This window comes from Convolutriloba macropyga, chromosome 3 (genome assembly GCF_964194025.1).
Source record: "Convolutriloba macropyga chromosome 3, txConMacr16.3, whole genome shotgun sequence".
NCBI classification, from domain to species: Eukaryota; Metazoa; Xenacoelomorpha; order Acoela; family Convolutidae; genus Convolutriloba; species Convolutriloba macropyga.
In genome coordinates, this window is record NC_134470.1 from 68,583,788 (window position 1) to 68,598,637 (window position 14,850).

Here is a 14,850-nt window from a genome sequence, read left to right on the forward strand (position 1 = left end):
AAATATTTGTTCAAACAGCACATTCTCATATCACTTTGAAGGCAGTTTGAACAAAATCATATTTCAAACCAATCAACCATTTCGCTCCTTTTACTACTCCAACGTGATTTAACGCACCACTCCAATTTGACTTCTTTTTGACATTAAACCGTCAAAAAGTGAACAGAACTAAAAAGGCGACGCACCAATGCAATCCAAAACTTTGGATTGTAAAAAAGTGTGCCTAAATTGACGGAAGAGGGAAAACTTGACGGAATTTGTTTCTAAGTGTCAAAACTTGTTCTAATTTGATGAGCAGTTGTAGTTAGAATCGAAAATTATACTTGATTCTACTTCTGAACAGAAGGCTTTTGAGCTCAATACAAATGCTAGCTAGCAATCGCTCTTATGAACATTGATAACCTAATTCACTGTGAATTAATAACCGGTCTATCAGTTTATCCCATTTTTTTATTTTGCTCTTTTTACCTTTACCGCACTCACTTTATTGCGTTAATCAATGAGTTAATGGATTCAAAATCGATTTAATTGGAACAATGACTGAGGAAGGTAAATGACCAAACGTGGGGTCGAGACTTAACGAGGACAGCACCTGAATAATAGCTGTTGGCAGGCTGAAAGCGGTATTAACTAGCGGCTATTAACTATCCTCAGGGCTTTATTTCTGTAGAGTTATAATTATTTCTCCAATTCTTCGTTCTTTAATAAGAGCAACAAGCAATGAGCGAGTCCTTGATATAATCACAAAACACAACCGACACGTTGCCACAAAACAGTCGCAGTTGAACCCCTTGACTCATATCGGGATCAAAACAGTCAAAAATGGAAAGATAGAGATTGACAGATTTTTTTAAAAAATGTCTAAACAAAAAACAGAAGTGTCAAAAAGCGTCCAAACAAAAATACAGACCTAGAAGTGACTAGGATTGGATAAGGAAAACCACTTAACAGCAATCAACAATTAGAAAAGCTGGTTAAATTTAACTTTTAAAATCAAGAAAATGTGTGAACAGATCTCAAAGAAAACATAATTGGAAGCAATCTGGAAACGACTAAAATAGTCATCTTTGTCAAAAAAATACGTATAACATAACCTCTAACATACGTATTATCCACTAGATCAAATCAGGAAGGCAACAAAAAGTCGTCCTCCGCTTACTCCCTCATATAATACAGACACTGAAAAAAAACGTGAAACTTTGTCTAATCCAAATGAGACACATAGGTTGCTCAAGTTACACTAAGTATACCCTCAATAGGCACACGAAGTTCTCTTATTCTGAAGGAAATGAGAAAATACTCATCTATGAGGGAGAACATGAGTTCCCTCATGTATAAGGGAGAATCCCTAGTAGAGGGAGAACTCGCTACAACATCTTTAAAATCAGCGAAAATGATGTAAAATCTCAAAATTGGCTTAAACTCATTTTTATGACTAAAATACTTCAAAAATCCTTCAGAACAAACTTATTATTGTCACAGCCAATTTAAAATCTTTCTTAAAAAAACCTCAGCTAAACTAATATGAAACTGCTTGAAAAAGCCGCACGTTCAGAATTCTCGCTCACACAATTTTTTCACAACTCAATTTCTTACTCTCGAAAAAACCGGTATAAACAGAAACCAACTTTTCGCTCAGCCCTTCTGTTTACCAGTCAACTACTACAACTTCTCCCACGCCTTCCGTTTCCTCTTCCAAATTCTCTCAAATAAAATTGAGGTGGAAATCCGGAAATTACTCAAATACGTTTTCGACAAAAACACTAGCCTTTCAAATAACTATTTTCTAATATACTATTTCAGTTTGAAATAACGTTTTAGACAACATAGCAAAATTAAAACAAGAGAAGTCAGCTTGACAAAAAAGTTAGCTAGGCAAAAATTTTTCACAACTAGATTTTCACTGATTAAAAAGACGGTAGGAAAAGAAAACCTTTATTCTCTCCAAATTTGTTCACCAAAAAACTCTTTACTTTATTCACTCCCTGAACTTCCGGGTCTCCATAGCGGAAAGACTACTGCAACGACTCGAAGTGTCAAAAAACAACCCTTTCAAAGAACTATTACATACTGAAACCGCTCAGAGAAATTTTTTAAAGAGCAATTTAAAAAGGAAAAAAGTATGTGAACCTTGTGAACTAATAACTAGAGAAATTCATAATAGAAAAGACATGTAAACTTTTTAGCCGGCTTGATTTCATTAAACTAGTCATTTTAACAATAGAAAAGCCAAATAAAGCTTGTCAACAAAACCTGTCTAATTTTAAAGAAAAAAAACAAAGAAAACCTGACTGCAAGAAATAGAAACTTCAAATTTTTCGATTTTTGTTTTAAATTTCTCAAACATGGTGGAGATGTTGTTGGACAAGAAGGGGGTGGAGTGGAGGAGAACAGTATGTGGGAGAGGGGTGCGGATGGACTGAGGTGGCCCAAGCTGTCCAAAAAAGGCCCTTTACACGGTGATGTGTATTCTCAACAGTCGGCAGCTTTAGGGAATTGAACACTTAGAAGACTAGTAGCGCTCTGAGATAGCTGCTTAGCAATTTAATGCTTTCCCAGATCTAGCTCTTTACCCGTTTTCGAGGGCAAAAAGTCAGAAGCGTCAGACGAAAAATCGATCAAGCGAAAAATCACAAAAAGATAAGTCCACCGGTATAATATACATGTTACAAATTTCATTTGACAATTAATTAGCCAAGTCCTTGTTAAGCAAAACTTTGTGAGTAACTGAAGTTATCTATGACCAACATACAGTTCAAACACGGACAAAAGCCTCAACTTGAGAAAAAAAATCAAACCACGCATTTAATTTCCTGCTTCAAATTCACTCCAGTAATATTTGTAATATTAATTTTAACATAGCCGGTAGATTGCCGGAATAGCTGCGAAAGAATAGACCTGCGTGCCATATAATAGAGATAGAAACAGATACAGATCTAAATTAAAAACAAAATCGACGCCGCTGAAAAAACTAGGCTGATAAATTAATAAAGCTTGTCAAAATTCATTCCGCAGAAGCCTCTTATCAGGGACCTTTACTGCACAAATGAGTTCCTTTGACCTTAAACAAATTCAAACTAAACTTAAGTTTTAAAGTGCAAAAGTCATTTTATTGAGTGAGGTAAGTCACGTATGATCAAAATCTAATCACACAATTAACCTAAAAACTTTTGCTAAAGCGAGTGAGAAATGCCATCACGCGCGCAAATGCCGTTAGTGAGAGGAAGAAGTCATTCAGAAAGTTTGACTTTTTCAGCATTGCTGTGTGAACAAATGTAAAACAAATAAAAAAGAGCGTCAGACGACGAAACAAAACATAGCCGGAAGAATTCCGGAAGCAACTCGAAGCGTCAGATTTTCACTAACAAAACTGTAATTGCAACGGAAGCCACTACCTTTTGTATTAAACCATTAACTCACTACCTCCCCAGGTCTGCTCTAAAAATTGGTGAAACTTAAACTACTGTCAACAAGAGAAACCAAATGCAGCAAAATTTTATATTATTGAAAACGTTTGGTAACGTTAAAAAATAATTAAAGTGGTCAAAAAACTGATAGTCTGAAAAAGCTGACAAGGTTATCAATAGCCCTGAAATAATTCATGAGTCTAATCTGAAAAAGATCGCGAAAGCAAACGGCAGATAAAAATCTTAGAAATTAAGTTAAATCTTTTCAAAAAAGAAAGCTCAAAATTAAGAATCAGAAAACACCTATAAATACACTTCTAATCACTGAGATTAAGACAAAAAACAACACACACCTGTTCCTTCTTGTACAGAAGCTAGACAACATGATTTCATACTAACTCAAAAATAAAATTGATCATAGAAAAGACATAAGCAGCAGAATATTCAAAGGCAAAAAATCGTTTTAACTAATACCAAGGCCGGAAGAAAGCTGCAGTAATTAGTCATAAAAGGAAATTTTGGAAAAAGCTTGCTATCAAACTCTCTCTACTGCCTTATGTTGAATGAAATCAATTGAAACCAAAGAAATGACGAAAATCTAAGAAAAAGCTGAAATCATTCATTTTTCACAACTGATCAATATACCGAAAACAAATGTAGGTGCCAGGACAAAAATAGAATGATACTAACTGGAATGTAAATATTGGCACAATGTATGGAACACCGTAACAAAAAGACATTCTTGATTTTTGAAAGTTGAAAATCAATTTAAAAAAATCAAAAAATTCAATTAAAGAAAGCGAATCCATTTCATTGCTCAGTGTAAAATCGTAACCAATGGCCTCAAACCACAACTATCAGAATTTTAGGTGTGAAATATTTTTTTAAGTTGAACGGACAATTATGTAATGCAACTAGAGACAATATAACAGCTGCGAACGCCAGACAACCCTTAAGAGAACATTCAGCTCTGTCTTGGGAACAAGCTACCAAGTAGATTAGGTTCAGTAATGACTTTAACGAGAATCGGAAAGTGAAGTAATTTTGTTAGAGCGGTTACCTTGAACTCTCGGAAACTGCGGGTATTCTATTTGGGATCTGCGGTGCACTGATTGAGAGTTGGCAGAACCTTGGCGCTTGCTGCTATCATATGTACTGTTATCATAAAGTGTGGAATCATAATAAATGTCATAATTGAACTGTTATCATGAAAGTCTCTGTAAAGAGGTTAAGCCATCTTTTTCAATCTCTTGCGTGATTTATATGTAGATATCCTAGCTCTCATGAGGTCCAATAAGAGAATATAAAAAGCCATTGCTACGTAGCTTAAGTTCATAAACCAATTAAAGCGTATTACTGACCTCAATGCATTTTACGGGGATTTATATGAAATTGCGTTCTATACTGAATACTAGCTTGCTGTAATCCGCGAGTAGCTTGTTGCAACGAAAAAACTGTTAGTAGTCACTGACATCCATTATAACTGAAAGAAATTAGGATTTTTAGGAACTCTCGATTTTGGTCAAATCTGAAAACTTTTACAAGTTGGGACTGAAAATTTGTCCACCCCCCGATTTTGCGAAGCCGATATGGCCGAACCAAACCGGGATTGCCAACACACTAGGGGGCCCCTAAGCAATTTGTGGATAAGGATTGGTGGTGACAGCTTATCTAGGTGGGGAGCCATTAACACTTATATGGGGAAAAAGTGATAAATTTGGGGTAAAATCCGAAAACGCTGATTTTTGAGTTTTATGAACGCCACCTATTACAGGGCGTAATAAGGCCTTGAGCCCATGCCTGATTAGGCCGAATGCGAACCGTACCATTATCGATTGTTTGGCATAGTTTGCCGGTACTATTGAGCAAGAGGCTCTTGTTAATCGTTATTAAGCGTCGTTGCGTTAACTTTGCCGGAGCGATTGAGCGCGATGGTCTGAATAGTCGCTGTTATAGAATTAGAGTTATTTGGCTAAGTTGCCTGATTTGATTGAGCGAGAAGCTCTGAGTAGTCTTTGCAGTTCGGTTACATTATTGAGCACCGATTGCTGTTGTAAGTGAGCGAGAGGCTCTGGAACTTGCGTTATTTGATCGAGCGAGCGGCTCGGATTAGTTATAGTTATTTGGCAGAGTTGCCTGTGACGTTTGAGCATCGAGCTCGGATTGTGGTTTAGCGTGTTTAAAATCGCTAGACGGTTAGTTAAGTAATAGAGCGATCGCTCTGATAGTTTGCGGGATTACCGACGTTTATAGCGGGTAGATAATCGTGTAGGATCGTTTCGTTCCGTGGGAATTTGGTTAACACGTAGAGTTGTTGTGCTTAAGGATTACCAGTCAGTGCTCTGAGTAGTTCTTAAGTGTATTCTAGTTAGTGCTGTTAAACTAGTCCTTTAGTTGGACTACAGTTGTATAGTTTTGATTGCTTTGAGTTATAGTTACTATTATTCCGTTAGTTATTTACGTATTTGGTTTATTAATTAAATAGTTGCACTAACTGTCTTGATCAAGCCGGAAGAGCAAATAAACGGGGCTAATAACAAGAACGAACCACCAAATAAAAACCTTTCGAATTGTGAGATCTGGGCGCTAGTTCCCGTTCTAGGCTGCCTAATAAAGTTCAGAATCTTACAGTGGCGCTCCTGGGTGGGCTTCTTCTTCAGTGGGACACAATAGAGCGGAAATCTACGAGTGGTGATAATGTATCGGAACAACGACAGATGCGAGGGTGATGGCATCGGTGTGACTTTGGCTCAAGTCCAGGACAAGTGGCAAGTGAGAACGGCGAAGAGAACGAAATAAACAATCGACAGAGGAATGAAGAGATGGAACTGTTGGAGATGGGTAGACAGCTCTACAAAATGTTTCGATCATGTTCTAATGGACGTGTTGTGGATTTGGAGCAAGTAGATCGCTGGATTGCGGATAATGGACTTAATTCAACAAACGTGTTAGAAATGATGCGAGAACAAGTAGAGGCGAAACCAGCCCCCGGTTTCCACACGCAGCCGTGGGACATAGAGGGACGTGAAGACTATAGAGCACCGAAGGTGAGCTACGCCAAACAGGATGTTGAGACGAAGACTAACCTGGACGAGATAAGTCCCAGACTGCAAGCCATTCAACATGGCATCCACGCATTTGAAAGACAGGAACCCTTCGAGATGGTAGAAGACTTCGCACAACGTGTTCATCTGTGGAGTTTAGAATCGAGTTGCTTGGATGAAGGGGAACGAGATAACATAACAATCGACGTGATGTGCACAAAGGCTCGCGAGGAATTGAGGGCAGGACTCGGAGCGAGCAACCACTAGAGCTATTTCGAAGAAATTGTCTGGGAGCTCCAGAGATTAGAAATAGAAACGGGAATCCTCGTCCCAGAATCAGAGACCCTAAGTGATGGCAGTGAGATGGCGGTGTACCAAACATCGAACGAGTGGTTAACCCGTAGCAAAGAAAATGAGACCCAGCAAGGGAGAATACTTGAAACTGAAAAACTTGTAGAGGAAGCCGTCTCCTCCAAAGACAGTGGCAATTCCACAGCACAATCAATTCCGAGCACGGAGAGGGAAGTGGAAAAGGAGACTGATGTGACTCTCAACAATCTCGAACTGGAGGACACAGTAGAGGCAAGTGCCGAACCTGGAGTACTAGACATCGACTGCTCCAAGAGTATGGAGCTAGAAGGAAGCGAGCATGAGTTGGACCCGCTGATAGAAGACGAGTTAGAAAACTTAACTTTTCAAACACCAGAGAACTGGTAGCCGATTTTGCAAAGCGGGTAATTGCTTGGAGCACCAATCTTGATCTCAATGAGGCGGACATAGAGTACGCCAAGATTCAAGCACTTTGGCTCAGAACGACAGATCAAATCTACCTTCAATTGCCTAGAGACAAGAACTGGAGCCACATGCCAGATCTAGTGGAAGACATGGAGGTGGTGGAGCGGCAGATCAATGAGAGACTGCAAGAGTCGGTTACATGCAACGAATTAGTGGAACTGAATCAGCAGCAGCTAGTGCAGTCCTGGAGACTGAGGAGCCCAAAAACACTGATCAGTGGGACGAACGAAACCAAAGAAGGTCTACTGAAAACATTCTGGGTGACAGTAAAGAATCAGAAATGAATTATTTAGCTCTACCCACCAGTGAGGGGACAAAAAAACCTACCCCTTTCCCCACAGCGATGAGCGAGTGGACGAAGTAACCACGTTGTGCACTCAAAAATGTCCATTATTGAAAGTAGTGGCAGTAACAGACGGAGACGAACTGAATTGCGAAATTCTTGCCTCCCAAATTGGCGCGCAAGAAGACAACCCTGACAATCACAAGACAGCTGGTCCGTCAAAGGAGAAGGGAACAAATGTGAAAGAAAGAAAAGCAAGTAGAGGATGCAGAAAACGATTTAGAGTTTGTCACCAAAAGAAAAGGAGGTCGAGCGCAAGGCAATGCTACCGGAGCCTACCGCAGAACAAAAAGAGAAACGCTGATTCCACAATAGGGAACTGCCAATTGCTGAGGTTTTCAGTTTCTGCAATTCTACAAAAGACTTTGCTCATTCTGACTACACTGATGGAGATTGTATTTCCTACGGCTGCATGGAATGAGGAACGGCAAAGCTCTGCAAATTTTATTTCAGACGCTGAACAGGACAAGGCCCGGGATGTTACAGACGAACTGAACGCAGACAACAAAGAAAGCTTATCTGAGGAAGCCTTGCACTCTGACTTAAGCGACAACACTGCTTCAGCAGAAGGAGAATTAGATGAAGGAAAGACAACTCAGCTGGTCCAAAGCAATTTGCAGCTATCCCCAAGACTCCAGACGAACGAGGGGCCTGATGAAGGGCCGCAACACATCCAAGAACACGCTGACCTCAGCCCTCTGACCCCGGATTGCGCGGAGAGCTACAACAGATTGGGAGCGTCCACCCTCTTCCCCCGTTTTGATAGATGAGAGGCAAGGCAGTCGGAATCTGGAGGCTGCACAACCACAGGGAACAAATTTTACGGTCAGAGAATTAATTGATGTGAACACGTCGAACGAGCAGCTAGCCGTCGAACATTTGAGTGCACATCTTGGCTCAGGCACAGACCATAAAATTGAGTTCAAATCTCAGTTGCATGCGGCTGACCATTGGCGGGAAGCGATTGGTCTGGAGGTACCAGTGGTAGCTAACAGTCAGAAATTGTTCTCCAGTAGTACCACGGAAGTTGATCCGGCAGGTAGCGAGAGAAGCGGCTGCCAATAGGAAAGCCCTTACCAGGAGGAGTTGACGACAGAACAGAACCCCACAGGACCTAACCAAAGCAGACGAGCGAACCTGGCTGCGCAAGAAGCAGGAGCGACGGACAATCAAAACTTTCTTCCAGCGGGCGGGTGGGAACAAAACCACAGATGGAGTCAACCCCTACATGCAGGCCAGCCAAATTCTGGTCAACTTCCGGACGGGAGAAACATGTCACTCAGCCGATGGGCAACAATGAAGGGAACACAGTCAGAGTGTAGAAGGAGGGAGAAGCAGGAACAAGAAAGAGGAATCATGTGGGACATTTCAATGGAAACTCAGATCCTTGGTGTGGCTTGTGAGATCCCGCTTGATCCAGGTCCTTCACAAAGTCCGTAAGACTTTTCAAACTTCCTGCTCTTTCAAACTTTTCAAACTTTTTGTTCATCCATTCATGGTGCTATAGATCATCCACTGGTGCTATAAATATTATTAGAGCGGTAATTTGTTGCCTTCAGGGCCAATTGACAGTAAGCAATCACAAGCTAGAACTCAAATAGGACTAGGCAAACAAATAGTTAAGGTGATATAGAAACGTGTATTGGTTTAGCAAATGTCAAACAGCATATGCACTCGCTAGTTAAACGTAAACACACCAGGGATCATTGTTAAGAATCAACAGCCTGGAGCCGGTTATCACTCAGTTGGCAACGCGAAACCGCTTAATTAAGCTACCTAGAGAAAATACGGAGAAAACGAAAACTATAAATGGATCTGCAGTTTAGCGTGAGGCAAGTACTGCAGGACGATGGAATCTTCTCATCAGAAGAAGTCGAAGCCGCTGCCAGAAACGTAGGAAGGGACCTTAAAACTGATGTTGACCCGGCGATGCTCGAATTGAAAGTACGGCATCTCAACACGTGCTTCTTTGCCCATTGGGATTATTCTATCCACCAAGTGCTCCTCTATATGGATCAATCGTACATTGGACAACCAGCATTGATGGCCAATGAGATACACAGGCTCGATGTTTTCCAAAGGAATGGGGGTACTTCAACTAAAGATGGGAATATTGGAGGAGTCTCTGAAGAAACACTAAAAATACTGGGATTTTTTGAGAAGAGTGCAAAGTTGAAGAAATATAGAGAAATATCAAAGGTGTGGTGGAGCCCAAGCGAGGGAGAGCTTTATCGGAGTATGTACGACACTCTTAGGGAAGGGAATGTTAAAGGGGTCAATTTGGAAGACGATACAATCAGGAGATTGCTTCTGAGACATGTGATAGAGCGAGCCGATAAAGAGGCGGAAGCTTAAATTGGACATTTAAATAGGATGAAGAATATTGGCCTAATCGAAAACTTTTTGTGTGTTCGAAAAGTCTTGGGTTAAAAGTTACAATTTTATTGATAGTGCATTTTGATTTGATGTTAAATTTATCCAGGAGGATAAAAGGTATAGAAGGGAGGTATGTAAAATCGTAACCAATGGCCTCAAACCACAACTATCAGAATTTTAGGTGTGAAATATTTTTTTAAATTTGAACGGACAATTAAGTAATGCAACTAGAGTCAATATAACAGCTGCGAACACCAGACAACCCTTAAGAGAACATTCAGCTCTGTCTTGGGAACAAGCTACCAAGTAGATTAGGTTCAGTAATGACTTTAACGAGAAACGGAAAGTGAAGTAATTTTGTTAGAGCGGTTATATTGAACTCTCAGAAATTTCGGGTATTCTATTAAAGATTTAGGATCTGTGGTGCACTGATTGAGAGTTGGCAGAACTTTGGCGCTTGCTGCTATCATATGTACTGTTATCATAAAGTGTGGAATCATAATAAATGTCATCATTGAACTGTTACCATGAAGGTCTCTGTAAAGAGGTTAAACCATCTCTTTCAATCTCTTGCGTAATTTATATGTAGGTATCCTAGCTCTCAAGAGGTCCAATAAGAGAATATAAAAAGCCACTGCTACGTAGCTGAAGTTCATAAACCAATTATAGCGTATTACTGACTCAATGCATTTTACGGGGATTTATATGAAATTGCGTTCTATACTGAATACTAGCTTGCTGTAATCCGCGAGTAGCTTGTTGCAACGAAAAAACCGTTAGTAGTCACTGACATCCGTTATAACTGAAAGAAAATAGTTTTACAAAATTTGTAATTTTGGCCAAATCTGAAAACTTTTACAAAGTTGGGACCGGAAATCTGTACACCCCCCCCCCCCGATTTTTTGAAGCCGATATGGCTGAACCAAGCTGGGGTCACCATCACCCTAGGGCACCCCTAAGCTAATAACAAACCAGGATTGGTAGTGTCAGCTTCACCCAGTCCGGAGCTATTAACACTTATGAGGGGAAAAAGAGATAATTTTGGGGTAAAATCCGAAATTCGCAGTTTTTGAGTTTAATGAACGGTAGTCATACTAGGGTGCAATAAGGCCCTGAGCCTACGCCTGATTAGGTGGAATACGAACTATACCCCCCAAACCGCCCTATGTAAACAAAAGACCCGGAAACACATATTTAATAGGTAACTAAGTATAAGTTGACTTGTCGGCCATTTTGAACTTTTTGCTTGTTACGGACGTACGACGCAACCGGACCGTAACCCTACAGCGCATAAGCGGACGTGCGGACGGTACCCTAGGAATTCCCCTATGTAAACAAATCGCACGTAAGAACCGAAATATCCGGAATTCGCATATACGTATACTTGGCGGCCATATTGGCTGATATCTAATAATTAAGTTGGTATTCGACACGTTGCGGTTTTACGGCATTGGTATGACGGAATATAAACAAAGTAGCCAATAGCATTATAGCAAGTGGAAAACGTGGTGCAATAATGACGGTTGTTTGGTTTGAGTAAACAAACTGTTTGCTCGGCTCAGTATATAAGCGGCTTACACTATAAGCGCAGCGCAGAAGTTGCAAATCGCGAACGAGTTAATTATCGATTGTTTGGCATAGTTTGCTGGTACTATTGAGCAAGAGGCTCTTGTTAATCGTTATTAAGCGTCGTTGCATTAACTTTGCCGGAGCGATTGAGCGCGATGCTCTGAATAGTCGCTGTTATAGAATTAGAGTTATTTGGCTAAGTTGCCTGATTCGCTTGAGCGAGAAGCTCTGAGTAGTCTTTGCAGTTCGGTTACATTATTGAGCACCGATTGCTGATGTAAGTGAGCGAGAGGCTCTGGAACTTGCGTTATTTGATCGATCGAGCGGCTCGGATTAGTTATAGTTACTTGGCAGAGTTGCCTGTGACGTTTAAGCATCGAGCTCGGATTGTAGTTTAGCGTGTTTAAAATCGCTAGACGGTTAGTTAAGTAATAGAGCGATCGCTCTGATAGTTTGCGGGATTACCGACGTTTATAGCGGGTAGATAATCGTGTAGGATCGTTTCGTTCCGTGGGAATTTGGTTAACACGTAGAGTTGTTGTGCTTAAGGATTACCAGTCAGTGCTCTGAGTAGTTCTTAAGTGTATTCTAGTTAGTGCTGTTAAACTAGTCCTTTAGTTGGACTACAGTTGTATAGTTTTGATTGCTTTGAGTTATAGTTACTATTATTCCGTTAGTTATTTACGTATTTGGTTTATTAATTAAATAGTTGCACTAACTGTCTTGATCAAGCCGGAAGAGCAAATAAACGGGGCTAATAACAAGAACGAACCACCAAATAAAAACCTTTCGAATTGTGAGATCTGGGCGCTAGTTCCCGTTCTAGGCTGCCTAATAAAGTTCAGAATCTTACACTCAGCATTCAAATAGAAAAGATAGTCATCCGATACAAAGATCTATCCTCCTGAAGAGAACAGAAAAAAGGAAAAAGCAGAATTCATAAATACGAAACATTGAAACAATTTGCAAAAAAATGGTCAAAGAACTTTTAAGACTGCATTTAAGAAAAAGTTTTAACTGTTTTTTCAAAACTTAACGCCAAAAAATGATTGAATTTTTATTGAAACAAAATTAAAGTCCCTCATGTTGCACAAAAAAAACTATTTCTAGCAATTACAAACAAAATACAAACGAAAGACTGACAAAAATCGAAAAAAACTACCAAAATCAGATTAGCATATGTACAATTTTATTAAACAAAATTACATCGAGGTAGAAAGAGGCATTGAGTATAGGAATTATCAAAGAGAAGTTGCCATATTAACTGATTTTTGACATAAAGACGGTTAAAAGATCCAAAAATGAAGAAGTTAATATTAAAAAAAAACAAAAATTAACTAAAAAATCAAGAATTATGTGCCAATTTTTAACTTGAAACGCATTTTCAGGCTCTGCAGAACACTGTGGTATCAATTTCCGAGGTTGAAAATTCAATATAGTATTGAATAAAAATTATTTTTACAAGAAACCAAATTAAAAGCAGAAAAATTGGGCCACTTAGACGAAAAAACGGCTAAAAACGGTCATCTATATGTGCAATTCAGTCAAAAACTACTTTTCAAAGTTAAAAAGCAATTCACTAAACGCAGCGCATGATCAAAAAACTTCTCTCGCTTAGCGAAAATCTGTTCACCAAGACAGGTTTTCTCACTTTCGCTTTAAGGTCAAAATGCCGCGTGAACATATCTACTTCCTGTAAAAAAAAAACCGAGAGAAAACCAATACTCCTCTTCGAGTCGTAAAAAACCAAGAGCACCGCAATATAGCTACGCTCAGCTTACAGCTTCGCAGCTATAAAAAGACGCTTCTCTTCGAGTCGTAAAAAGACAGCGCCCCAATATGATTCAAATTCTTTGAATTGGAAAAAAATGAGAGCGCCAAAATAGTAGCCGTTGAGACGCTGACGGCGGCCATTAATATAACAAATTAAGAAGGAAAAAATGAGTTAGCTCCCATAAACCTAGGAGTGGACGTTTATAGGGAACAACTAACCATTTGGCAAGAGGTGACATTACGTGTGGGTGTCCCATCAAAAAGGTTGGATTGATGAATGTGGGCTCCAGGTACTCTCCGACTAACTGAAACAATGACATTACATGACAACACATTTACAATTTCTAAAGCTTATTTGTAAAGTACGTATCCATTAAGTGCTTATCCATTAGGTTTATTCTTAATGCATGCATTCCTCTCAAAAGTTATATATGTTTTGGTTTGGACCGTTCTTTCCAAATGGATGAAAGTTTCTCAATCCAAATCTTTTCAGGAACAAGATTTTGAATTGTATCCATTGCTATAGAGTATTTGCTACCACAGCTGTTCATAATCACACAAATTTGAGGAACAGACCTTGTCCAATAGTCTGGCTGTTGTTCTGGGGTTGCTACACTCGACGCCCTGCTTCACACAGACATTGTCCAAAAATTTGCGAGCCTCTAAAACCAAAAAGCAGCCACGTCAAAACAAACAGCCAGTACAAACTGCTGCCTTTCCCCTCAAAAAGAGCAAGACTCAAAAAGTTACGAACATAGCCCTCAGATTGCCGTAATAGCTGCGAAAGACTTGCTTGCCGGAGAATACAGATAAAATACTGAAAAATTTATCGTCGCCACTTTAAAACTGTGAACAAACATTCAGTGATATATCGATACGGCTTGTCGGAATTCACTCCACAGAAAAATTTTTATTAGGAAACTTTATTAAACAACTGAGTTTCTTTGGCCTTAAAGTTATTAAAATTAAACTTAAGTTTTAAAGTGCAAAAGTCATTTTGTTGAGTGAGTTAAGTCACATTTCCTCCAAATCTAGCCACTCGAATGATCTAAAGCTATAGAGAGAGAATAAGCAATGACGTCGCTCGCAAAAATACAGTTAGTGAGAAAAATAAGTAATTCAGAAAAGTTGACTTTTTTAGTTTTGTTATATGAACAAATGAAAGAAGAAAAATGTTATAAGAAGACGGAACAAAAACAAAGCTGGAAACGTCCTGAAAGGAGCATTTAGAAAAAAAAACTGTTGAAAAACTCGAAAAACAGTAAAAGAAGTCGAACTGCCGCATGTGAACAAAGAATCACAACAGAGAAAGCGAATATTTGTTCAGATGCTATTTCCCCGCTATTTAAAAATAAAGTAACATTTACGCCGCAAAACCACTCGCTTTTTTGCTCCATTTCTTGTTCCGGCGAGACCAAAATCACTGCTCAAAAAACATAACCGACAAACGTCGGGCGAATTGCTCTCAAACGACTGGCGAGCGGTTGGCTTCATCAGTAGCTAGGCACGGTGAGGCTAGCTAGCTTTAGCTTAATTGAAGGGG

At 39.6% G+C, this 14,850-nt stretch overlaps 1 protein-coding gene across 1 annotated transcript in view; it reads right to left on the minus strand.

The window, feature by feature from the left end:
* Nucleotides 1–14,850, minus strand: part of LOC142336399 (lysine--tRNA ligase-like) — a 64,171-nt gene that overhangs the window by 13,156 nt on the left and 36,165 nt on the right. The window contains exons 9-10 of the mRNA XM_075385201.1: nt 13,884–13,969; nt 13,527–13,612 (exon numbers count right to left, since the gene is read on the minus strand). Of these exons, the coding sequence (XP_075241316.1) occupies nt 13,527–13,612; nt 13,884–13,969 (172 nt within the window). The remainder of the gene's footprint in view (nt 1–13,526; nt 13,613–13,883; nt 13,970–14,850) is intronic.